Here is a 12508-nt window from a genome sequence, read left to right on the forward strand (position 1 = left end):
TGCGTTATAGCCATGTCTATGATTGGTCTATTCACCTGTCAGTCAAAGCCCCCTGTCAACAAGCTGTGCAATTTTCTCACCGAGAGCGCTGGTGTTTCTGAGTCAAGTGCTGACAACCGCCTGGCTGTTCGCCGCAGCGCTCACTGGTGGATTCCCTCGTTAATGAGTTAATTTAATGCCGCTGTACAAATTAGCTCGTTTCCCCTATTCGACCTCGTTATCATTCACGACCATATGTTAGGAAAACCGAGCAGGGGCGGGCGAACCGACAGTTTCGGAGGCTGTCTGGACGGAAGGACGACGCGGTTAGTTGGCGTTACCGCACAGCTGTGGACCGAAGAGAAAACCCGACAGGAACAGAGCAAACCGAAGGTAACTTCAACATAACAAGACTGCATAACAAGCGCAGGCGGAATTCGCTGCCCTGTTGGGAACACCTGAGCACTGCCAGCCATCACAGGAGCCCCCCGACAGAGAACGCGTCCAGGTAATGCAACTGACTGATGTGCTCTCCTCTCATGAACTCAAGCTGTTTGACTGATCACTATCAATGGCTACAACCTCAAACCAATGTTATCTCACTACTGCATAAGCATCATTCTTAGAGGTCCACTCACCCTCCATATAAAGCAACATTGGGGGTATATTTAAAGCCACTTTATGTACTTTATTCTCTCAGTTTTCAAATTAAACAATCCCCTTGCATGTGTTTTGCCTCATTTTAAATTATATATGTCGCAAAAAATGGGAATCCTCACTTGTCACATTTTTATATTGTCACAGTTGAAACACTGGAGATGTGAATAACTCTGTGCTTCCTGCTTGAAACAAGACTAGCAGCTTATCAAATGAAACGTCATCAATCCTGCTCGACAAAGGGGAAGCCACTGTTTTAAAAAGCAACATCTCACATGATGACTTGAACTAGTATTTGCCAGAAGGCACGTGGTTAATCAGGTGGAAGAAGGGTTTCGACTGAGGACACAAAGTGAACGCAGTAGAGTCTCCTCTCTGGAGTAATGTAGTGCTGCCTGTAAAGCTTGTTTGAACTGAACTGAAAAGCGAACGGGTGAACTGGATGGCTGGAGAATCCACCTTAAACGACATCCAGGCAACTGCGTGTTTGTTTTGGATGTGTTGTTGGGTGCCTCCCTCTAATAGCCCTAAAACCAGTTTGATCGACAAACTTGGGTTAATTATATTACCAGGAAGCCTGCTCATAGTGCCAATCAAAAAGCGCCAAAGATGAAGTCAAACAAGGAAAAAAAAAAAAAACAAGGATATTTATAAAGAAAACAAGACCAATACTGACAATATCAGAAGTCTTTAACAGGATTGTGATGCAAAGTGTTTCTTCTTTGATTCACTTCAGTCGTATCAATGGGATACTTTCCAGAATAAGACGGTAATAAGAGTTCAATTATTTGGGGTCCATCATCTTTGAATATGGACCAGAGATCAATGAATGTTAAGAGTTAAGAGTGCAAGCAGGGTGGAGTGTCAAACTGACAGATCATCTTGACTTGATGTACTTTGTCATAATTTTCTTAGTGGCTAATTGTTATTTTCAGAATTCTGGGGAAAAAGTGTTGTTTCAAAACAATATTTTTCTAACTATTTGACATTATTATAAACACAAATACAGGGTGGTGAGCCTAGTCCTGGTTATGACTTAAAGATATCAAATGGCACATTTGTTTAGGATTTGCATGGTGCATCATACATCATATTCTCAAGTCTTAATAGAATAGCAAATAAACCAAAGCAATGCCAGCTGTATTTGAATTTGTTGGATGTCACTATTTCTGTTCCTAAACAGTTCAAGATTGTGTCATGCATGTGGATCCCTTTTGCTTTTTTTAAATGGACAACCTGTGCATTGCTTTGACATTGAGACTCAAATGAAGAGGAATGTCCTCCAGCTCCTCAAAAGTGTCCTCGCTCACAGTGAGGTAAATGCAGAACACTCCGCAGAACTCTGAAGTCAGCATTGCTCAGTTTCCATGCAATCCGTCAGCTTTACTGGCTTAGTGACAGAAATTGAAGAATGCTTGGTGAAGCATTAATACAATTATTCTGTGGGACTCTAGAATTTCGATACACGTGCTTCGCAAAGTGGTGCAGGGGCTCTCAGCACCTGTATGGCAAATACTGTACAGTAAACATTCTCCGGTGTCACACCCAAGTACCAGTGAGTGTGAAACTAGCTTCCGTCCTCTGTCCCCATTTCATGATGAGTAGTGTGCTTTCCTAATTTGTATCGGTTTTTCTTTTTAAATGTAGGTTAACAGTGACCTTATCTATATCCAAGATATACACTAATCTTGTGCTGTTCCATGGTCAGTTTCTTGTTAAGGCACATTTGGATGCCGATTATTGGGGGGGGAAACATTCTCAAAACCCGAGCGGTTGTTAAATCCTTAAGGCTGCGGTGGGAGACTGACACTTGACATTGTTCCTCTCTATCGTGCTTCCTCATGTGTGCTCAAATGCGCCCTGAAAAGCTTGTGACCTAGGTTTCACCCAGTCTCCTAAAATCTCCATTACAAAAAGGCATTTGGGTCATTGTTGCACTAATCTGCTCTGTTGCTGTTTCAGTTGCGATGAGTATAGAGGGATGTGACTTCCGCTGGGAATTGAGTGATGCTTTTAAACTACTGTATTGAAGGCTGAATACTTATTTGATTGCACATATATTAATAAGCTGTCATTCCGGTTGGCAAGTTTGCTGGTGCTTCTAAGAATTGTTGATTTGGTAAGTTTGGTGTGCAACATGCAATTTGCTACTTCAAGAAGCAGGACATTAGTGTTCATGCTGTGTGTTAAAGGGAAGCAATGTCCAGCCAGTGAGATGGATTGAACTTGTTTTTCCTCACTCTTCTTTCCCAGTGTTTTGAGGATGAACCACCTATCCTTCAGTGAGCTATGCTGCCTGTTCTGCTGTCCTCCGTGCCCCAGCAAGATCGCCTCAAAACTTGCCTTCCTTCCCCCGGAGCCCACCTACAGTCTCATGAGCGACGACAGTGGGAGCCGCTGGACCCTGCACCTTTCCGAGCGGGCCGACTGGCAGTACTCTGCACGCGAGAGGGAAGCCATTGAGTGCTTCATGACCCGCACTTCCAGAGGGAACAGGATTGCCTGCATGTTCGTCCGCTGCTCGCCCACTGCCCGCTATACTTTATTATTCTCCCACGGAAACGCTGTAGATCTGGGTCAGATGAGCAGCTTCTACATTGGTCTGGGATCACGCATCAACTGCAATGTATTCTCTTATGACTACTCTGGGTACGGGGCCAGTTCTGGGAAGCCATCGGAGAAGAACTTGTATGCTGATGTCGATGCTGCTTGGCAGGCCTTAAGGTCACGGTAAGAACAATATGCATGTATATGCTTTACTAGAGACCATAAACCTATTATAGTTGAGGGAGCCTTGCAAGTAGATTCTGAACTAGTTACTGCAAGTTCGTAGAGTGGTTCAAGTACATTTTAATCTCTTCAACCTTGGACATTCCTGGGTGACTGGAAGATTCCAGTTTGAATTGCATTGCATGCATCAGACTCGTGGTATATCCTATGATACGTATCAGTGTAAGGAACAATAGAGTATTGTTTTCCAGGCTAATGGACTGCAAGCATGTTTGTGAAAGAATCTACAATGTAAGGTTTAAGTTTTGACTGTGAGTTGATGGATTTATTCAGTCATCTGGTACATGATAAGTAACTATTCCTCAAAAATAATGGTCATAATTTCATGCAAAGGCTTGACTGAGGTGCAAATGCATGCGGTGATAGGATGGATGTTCAACTTGATATTGTTTTCTCTTTATAAAAAGAAATGGTGGGTCTAATTCAGTCGTTCATACCATAACACATTCAGGGTCCTTCCTCCTCCCTAGTGTCTTCCACTTCCTGCTTCACCCCTTCCCAAGAAAAGAAAAAATGGAACGGAAGACGCAATAGAATCATGGGCAGTAAATCTATCTCTCCAATCAGCAGCGGTCCGTCTCTTCTTACGTCTGGCTGAAACGCGTGACTTTAGTTCCGCAAGCAACGGACAGTTATTTTTCTTTCGGGATTTTTTTACCCTCATGTTCAAGTGTGTCCCAATACTCCTAAGACAGAGGGCACTCGCTGTTCACCGCTTAAATGAGCCCTTCAAACCGAGGGAGCTCCGGAGCTGACTTGAAACTAAGTGGGAATATGAAGTGTGGATAGTTTCCCAGGAAGTACGTTATTTAAAAGCAATATTGGGTAGGACAACAGGGACATTTTAGGAACAAGCACTACTCTTCCTCTCTACTTCTCTTGTATCACATGCGACCCAAATGGTGTCCGTGTACAATACAACATGTATGTACATCAGTATGATTTTATTTCTTCTGAACAAACAGTGGGCTAGCATCCAGGCTAACGTTAACATCGTCATACCTCTAACAGATCTATCACCGTAACATAGCGGCAAAGCCGAAGCCCATTTCATCACCGTTGGTTCACCAAAAGCAAAACACAACACAGCACGGCACACGTTGTCTTTACGCATGATGTCATGAAGTGTTGTCCCAATTCTTAGGGAAGTCAAGTCAATTCACTTAGTCGCCAGAGGGCACTGAAAACCAAGTGCTAGTGTTAAGTGCTAGTGTTGGGGTGAGAAATGGGACATAGCCTTCATCTTTAAAAAGACTCTTAAATTGGCATTGACCAACATGAAATGAGCAATACTGATTTGTATTTAGCAATTAGCAGCGTGACTTAGTTTTAGTTTGACTCAAGGGCTTTTGTTAAAGTGTTTTGATGTGTTTCCAATCTAAGGCTAAAACTATTGGAAATATGTATATTTTATGGTCAAAACCGTGCAGGTGAAGGCAGCATGAGCTCCAAGGCTTATTCTTAGAAAAGCTCCCTTTAAGGTCAACTAAAGTTGTGATTTAACTTTAAAAGTAAATAAATATATCTGGAGACAAAGTCGAAGTATTGTCTTATCAGCATTGCCTTTACTTATTGTATTGTTTGGCAAATTCATCATGAAACTCATGGTCCAATAGTGTAAATACAGAACAAAAAATGTATACAATTGTAGTTTGTTTGAAAAATTCTCGCGTCTTAAATTCACACCTCTCACACTGGCCCCAAGCCTTGAGGGGGTTAAAATAAGAAAATTCAACATGAAGTGATTCTGTATTTAACTGAGAAATCAGCTCGAGGTGGTTTCTGCAGGATGAAGAATTTGAAATTTAGCGTGTGTGTGGTCCATTGTCAGAATAGCGGAATCATGACGTAATGATTTGTTTGTAATGCAAACAATACAAAACGCTGACTGTGACGTTAAAATCTTGTGCCCAACCTGTTCGTCTTAAGCCAATTTAATATATAAATAGCCTTTGTAAATATGGGGCTGGGCAAGCGAAACAGGAAGCTCCTGACCGTAAAATTCCCGTATACAGGAAAGAGCCACTCTGTAAAGAGGAACCTGCTTTTCCTGTGTGAGTGTGACGAAGATCCTCCACACTCAAGTCTTGTTTCAGTTACATAGTTGTCACCTTACCTTCATCAATTCCGCTCTGCTTTATCACATTCAACTGTATTCCATCAATGTGACATCTCAGCCATCCTTTCTTAAACTCAGATGGTTTGGAACCCCACAGGATAATCTACTGACAGTCATAGTTCACCCAACACACTCCATTAGCAGCAAGTACGAGGTAATAACATGTGAACCAATCTCTCAATGAAGCAGCAGATTCTAGTGTGAGCAATGAAAGTACTTCAACACAACATCCACTTTGTTTGCACTTTGCATATTTCCCTAATGTTGTTCTACTCATGTAAAAACAGTTTTGTTCTCACACTAATCGTCAGTTTATCTACAACAGCAGGACAGATCTTGGCTTAACATCAATCTCTTTGTGTCACATGGTTTTTCCAAGTTAATCCCTTTAAATTCTGCCCCAGAAAATTGGCCAGATATTTAAAAAGCCTGGAACACAGTCAGTCTCGTGCCTCATAGTTTTGGGTTTAAGACTGGGGCAACGCAATACACAAGAAGCTCTTCACTACTGCAATGATTGTTTTGATATCCATTTTCTTTCTTTTTTCACTTTTGAGAAAAGCTTCGGAATCCTATGAGCCATGATGGTCTGATGTGATACAACATTCTGATGTAAAATACCTGCTTAATTTGTCAAAATTCTGGCTCAAGGGCCTTTTGCCTCCCTCGAACTGATTTCTCACGGCCCTCCTCCAGCGTTATAGAATGTATTATTTGTGGCTCCCCATCACCGCCAACCACATAACAATTCTGGGTCGTCACTGACAAATGATCTTTATCGTGAGAGAAAGGCGTCACTGAGTGTTTCTTGGTCCAAGTGTTTACTGGCAGTCGAATGATGAAAGTGGGCTACAACCAACATCAGGCTGTTGAAAGAATATGGGACAAACGTCTCATTTTTTGACAGCTGTGAATGGGATTTGTGTGGCACCAGTGGTGGTTAAATAAACAGCTAAAATATGAAGATCAGTCCACTCTGCTGTCATTGTGTCTCACCTACAAAGAGAATTAAATTACATTTTAGTGTCATTCATGGACATAAATGGATGAGCGATTTCATTTTCAATCATATGCCGGTAATTTGAACAGCTGTCCGTGATTTGGCAACAGACTGATTTTCTGACCTTGCAGATTATAAATCAATTAAACTGAGACTGTAAGAAGATAAAATGACCCATATATATTATCTAGTCATCGTGCTATTGCACAGGTCTTGACCTAAAACATGGGCATTGCTTTGCTAAAAATTTATCTATCTCAGTTATTGCGACACCATCGGATTGTTAAGCAGGACCAAACAAATTGTTGGTAAAAAAATGTTTCATTTTGGTTTACAAAAGGCATTTCAAGTCAATTAAAGGATAAATTAGTGCCTTTTTGTGCTCACACCACTGGCCCTCCAATTGAGATTTTAATATCTTTAAAAAAACAATTGCTGCTCTGGTGTTTGTCTGTTTACAAACCAGCTGCTTTTAAAGTCCTGTAATTGTGTCTTGTGTTAATCTGGTTGTTGCTATTCTCATTGGCTCTTTAATTGGTGTTTTCTCGCCCTCTTAGAGTTTCAATTCAGAATGAGATTAATGCCTGCAGAGAGGCCGTATTTATTTTTTTTTTTTTGTTGTTGCTTACCATCCCATAACCTTGTTTGAAGGTCACTAACTACTGTAGTGTGCCGCTAACCAACGTATCCTGACCGATGTAACGATCTGGTTATTGATGTTATTGTTGACTTTTGTATGTGCTGGCTATCTCAAACATCCTGCACTACTCGGTAGTAGTCACTGCTTTTATCTTTGCTGTTGACACATGGTTAGTCAGCGCGTTCATGACTCAGAAACATGTCATGTACTTGGGTGCAAAACGGAGATACCTCAAGCTTTGAATGGCACAGTCATACCCTGAGGTCATGTTCTAGTTGATCAATCGCTGGTGCCTCAGACCCACTTTCATTTATTGTGGCGGTACATTTAAATAACTATAGCTAATTAGACTTCTACCTCAAAACTGCGCTCTGAATAACCTGCTAACTGCTGGCATCAGTATAATAAAGAACTTGCTGAGCGGCCTTTGGAGTGAAAAAGCAGATTATACAAGTGTTATCTAAGATGACAACACTTAATCTACTGTCAACATTTGATGCTTGTTTCTTTGCTTCAAGTTCATTCACTCAGACAGGTGGTGGCCACTGTCAACACATTTCTTTTTTTTTTTTAAGTCACACCAACTCAAACAATCCTGCCTAGGTTTGTTCGTCAGAGCGAACAAGGTTCGCTTCACCTGAGCAGGGAGTGGTTGTGTGAGTCAGCAGTCTACAGCCTCTATTATCTAACTAAGGATTTCAGACCAGGGACAGTGTGGGTTTGCATGTGCGTGCGTTTGTTCCTCCAAAGCACAGCCCTGCATCGTTTTCCTTGCCCTCTGAAATGGAGGCGGGCCAGTCGTCAATTCTGCTGGTCTAATATTGAGCAGTAACCCAGCAACCGACTTCCAATCATCTGCCTGATCCAAACCTTCCGACAAGGTGCTCAGATTACATCAGTAGCCTCGCACCTCTGGTTTATGACTTTTAAAGATTGGTAGAAAGCGCTTGGCCGTGTGGTGAACTGGGGCCACGCTCTCATGCTGCTACTACAATGCAAGCTATAATAAACCCCCAAATGCCAAATGAGTGTCTGCGGGAAAAAATGCAAAGAACAAACCATTTAAGCTTCAGGTGGAGGAATCCCTGCTGTCGCACAGATGGCTGAATAACCCAAACATATGCTCAGGATATCCTAAAATATCTACCCAACAGTTTCCTTTTTATAAGACCATCAGTAGCACTGGGAGAAGAAGCCGACACAATGCAGAAAGTGGAGAACGGAGGATGTGATGCCTAATCAATTGGAATCCTCTCTGACCATTTAATGGATGGCGGCTCTGGGGGAGGGGTGTAACCATGGAGCTGCGGCTTTCTATAGCATACAGGTCACAAGTTCAACCCATAATGTGAATGACGAGTCACTCAAGATGCTCCGTAGCTTCTTCCTCTGAATTCTATCCTGAGCTGGGTCTTGATGTACTGCAGGTCCCGTCTTCAGATGGGACCCTGACGGATGGATTCGCAGCATTTCCTTGTCCTGACCTTCGATGGTGACACTGATATGGCAAAATGGTTTATGGTCGGATAAGCCCAAGATAAAGGAGTCGCTGATATGGATAAACAAGGGCAGAGCGTTATGTTTTGTTTATGCCGAATGGAAAAAAACAAGCTAGGCTATTAGTTAGCATGTATGTCTTTTGGTTTTCAAAGCAGGACTACGATTCAGTCAAGAAACCCTTTATTTGAACTGAGGCCAATCTGTTTACTTTTGATCTCTGGTTAATGCCAATGATCAGGCGACGTGCGAGTATGTTTGTATGTCGGTGTGTGTGCTAACATGGCAAACTATCCAGCGTGTCACCTCAGATCTTATACGCAAGCGCTTATGGTTAGAGCCACACGTTCTAAAAACATCTATTGAACTGTTTTTGTTGGCTAAAATAATGACCTCAGGTATCATTTTAACGGAATATCTTGCCCTGAACTGGTTTGCTGTTGGATTAGATGAACTGTGTAAGAGATATTTTGGACAAACTCAAGTCAATTCTCCTGTTTTGGTCTTATTATTCTGCAATGTCATAATTAATCCTTTACACTTGAGACTTTCTCACGCCACATTTTCTCCACTATTTATAAAACTCAGGCGCGGTCAGCTGACGTGCTGATGGTAAACACTTCTGAAGTTCCTGTCTTTGTCCCTTAGAGGACCAGCCTATTAAACTCCAACTTATTTTCTTTTTACGATAACAGTGTTCACATTTTGGCTAGATTTTGACATTTGACTTCACTTAGGCTGCCGACCTGTAACTGAATCTGATCTCAATGGATTAGCTGCAGAGATTTTTTTTAGGCCAGTTGTGGCTGAAGCGTATCGGAAGAAACAGTGATGCAGTGTTCTCCAACTCCGTTTTCAGGTCATCAGCTGACTCCCATATCGCAAGAGTGGGTCATATTCTCCATGATCTTCTTAGGAATGTCTTCTTTTTCCCTTCCCTTCGCCCGGTCTTTGCTTGCACTTGTCTGTTTCATTCGGAATGTCTTTGTTTTATCGTCATCCTGATCGCCTCCTCCCTTCATGAGTCACAAAACTGAAGTAGTGATCCACTTTTTACAATCAAAAACTACAATCTGGCCGATAAGTAGTTTCTCCCTGACTGCAGATATGATCATCACACTAGTCCTGTGCTGATTAGTCATGTAAGCCGTAAACAGTTTTTTTCCTTACATCTGCATTTTTCAATAGGGTTTTTTTTACACATTGTGTTTAGTGGAGAGTATACAGTCCACTTCCCGTTTCTTCACTGCTGGGCTTGTGGTCATGTGAAATGCAATTCTTGGCTTTTGGGAAGTTATTCTGAGTCTGGCTTACCAAGCTACATTTTTTTTTCTGCTGTATAAGTAAAAAGAAATATCATCAGATTTGCAGTATGTTCAGAACTGGTAGCTGTAATGATGCGTTGCTCTCCTGCAGGTATGGCATCCGGCCCGAGCATGTGATCGTGTATGGTCAGAGCATTGGCACCGTGCCATCTGTTGACTTGGCTTCACGTTACGAGAGTGCCGCAGTCATCCTCCACTCTCCGCTCACCTCTGGCATGAGGGTGGCATTCCCTGACACCAAGAAGACCTACTGCTTTGATGCCTTTCCCAAGTGAGTAGTCACCTCATAGTTTTCAATGTGCTTGACGCAACTCAGGGGGGAAAAAATACATCCCCACAATCCTGTCACACATCATCACGTTGTTTGCATTCACCCCTTTTAGATGTGGAATTCTCGAAATGTAATAAGTAGAATGACATATTCATATAGATGATATCACCTTTTTACTTTACTTTGAGCTCAGTTGATCTGTATGATATCTGCTGTATTGCTGTGGAAGATGGTATAAAAGTGATTTTAATTTGATGGTGCTCAAAGAAGTTTTGTTTTTAAAGGGAAAGGGGTGAAGAAGACCAATAATTTCTCAAAAGCGTGGTATTTTCCTTCACTTTCACTGAATGTTATTATTCGGGTTGTCTGTAGGTGTCAGTAGAGAACGTAAAATGGCGGTAGAAACCTTCAGGGGGTAGAAACATGCTGCTTTTCAGCAATATACTATAAGTGAAAATTATTATTATTTTAACATTCTGCGCCGTTTGATTTGGACCACCATGTTTTCATACATCGTCTGGTGCTTGTTTTGTTCAACATCATTGCCCCCCATTTATTGTTGTGCTGCTCATTGAGTCTCTTGTCCTCTCTTTCCACAGCATTGACAAGATTTCAAAGGTGACATCACCAGTCCTGGTGATACATGGCACGGAGGATGAGGTCATCGACTTCTCACATGGCCTAGCCCTGTACGAACGTTGCCAGCGCCCTGTGGAGCCGCTGTGGGTCGAGGGAGCAGGGCATAATGATGTCGAGCTCTATGGACAATACCTGGAGAGACTCAAACAGTTTGTTGCGCAGGAGCTGGTCAACCTGTAGGAGAGATGGATCACTGTGTGGATAGGGTGCTGTGAAGAAAGCTGGATCACGGTTATGGAGATATGGGGGTTGGGAGGGAAACCAAAGCCCATCCACACGGTCCACTCCAGATGCAACAGCTGTGAACTTGAAAAATATAAACCTTGGAAATGTTTTTTGTTCTGTTCTTCATTTTTATCACGTTGCACATTTTTTGTGTGTGAATGCTGTTGAAGGAAGACAACGTGCTAAGCTGTTGCTTAGCTGGCATGTGTGCGTAACATTGTTGCTGCCTTTAATTGAAGGACACAGTTCTTAAACCAGGACCTTTTATCAACGCACCAGGTTCTGAGAAACGGCCTTCTCTTCATGTGTGCCAGATTCCTCAGTCAAACTTGAGTTCTAACTTTGTGGACCAATATGGTTCATCACAATAGTCACTCATTTTTTTTTTTTTTACTTTATAATATATTTTTATTTTACATAATTTGCACACATCAGCAGTCACTAAGGACCTGTACAGGACGAGCTGATGGTTAGTTCAGAAGTGCCAGCATTGCCCAATGTTAAGTGTTGTTAACAAACAAAACAAAATAAAAATCCCTGGTTTCCCAAACTATCTTTTAACTATGTCCCCATATATTAAAATGTTATCACGGATTGTCTTACCATCGTTTTGTCCTTTTATTTTTTGTTGATTTGCCTTTTCATGCTGCAAAGCCCAAATCATTTTACCATTTCTAACAGAACTCTAGCGACTTATTGTGAACATAGTCAAGTAGCAGAGTGTTGCTCTGTCATATTTGCAGAAACACTTGCCTCAAATGGCGTCTTGCGAGGTCCAATATCAGCTATCTGTAGAGACGATGAAACCATTAAACCTATGGGTGCTACTGTAAACATTCAGGTGATTATCAACCGGTTCATGGAAGAAATGTATTGTGTTCAATTGATCCTTCAGGGTCTTTTGTTTGCAAATCTTAATTTTTGTCATTGTAAATAATCTTTGTACTGGATGTCATTTTTATTGTTTTTGAATGGTAACAAATCTTAACTGTGTCTCCTTTACTAACTGTATCTTACATCTTTGCCCCCTCCCCGATTGGCTTTAGTTAACCCTGAAGTTTGGGGCTGCATAGAAGGAACTATTATGTCAGAAAAACAAAACAAATTCAAATGTTCATAGAGAATAAAATCGTATATTCCAACATAATTGATGCGTGGTGTTTTTCCAATAATGGATTCACAGTTATTTAAAATGATATAAGAAGTTGTTTTGGGTTCAACCATAGAGAGTTCGATGTCCTCTCCGTTTTCATAGCCTTATCGATCGTCTCATCTTTTTCTTTTTTTTTTTTTAAACTTGTATTGTATGACATTCATCTCGAACGTTTGAGTACGTCACCTGCTGTTTTCTTACTCGTCAGCAGGC

At 41.6% G+C, this 12508-nt stretch overlaps 1 protein-coding gene across 1 annotated transcript; it reads left to right on the forward strand.

The window, feature by feature from the left end:
- Positions 1–75: 75 nt before the first annotated feature.
- abhd17b (abhydrolase domain containing 17B, depalmitoylase) lies at positions 76–12278 on the forward strand. The gene is made up of 4 exons (XM_053871489.1): positions 76–487; positions 2890–3366; positions 10099–10278; positions 10878–12278. Exons 2-4 carry the CDS (start codon positions 2900–2902, stop codon positions 11095–11097), a joined length of 867 nt encoding a protein of 288 aa, XP_053727464.1. The 5' UTR covers positions 76–487; positions 2890–2899; the 3' UTR covers positions 11098–12278.
- Positions 12279–12508: the final 230 nt, after the last annotated feature.

Source organism: Synchiropus splendidus, chromosome 7 (genome assembly GCF_027744825.2).
Source record: "Synchiropus splendidus isolate RoL2022-P1 chromosome 7, RoL_Sspl_1.0, whole genome shotgun sequence".
Classification (NCBI taxonomy): domain Eukaryota; kingdom Metazoa; phylum Chordata; class Actinopteri; order Syngnathiformes; family Callionymidae; genus Synchiropus; species Synchiropus splendidus.

Bases quoted from the DNA above. Each gene is read 5' to 3' on its own strand.
- abhd17b (XM_053871489.1), top strand. From the start codon at position 2,900: ATGAACCACCTATCCTTCAGTGAGCTATGCTGCCTGTTCTGCTGTCCT. The intron at 3,367-10,098 runs GTAAGAACAATA...GCTCTCCTGCAG, and splicing joins TGGCAGGCCTTAAGGTCACG to GTATGGCATCCGGCCCGAGC. The intron at 10,279-10,877 runs GTGAGTAGTCAC...CTCTTTCCACAG, and splicing joins TGCTTTGATGCCTTTCCCAA to CATTGACAAGATTTCAAAGG.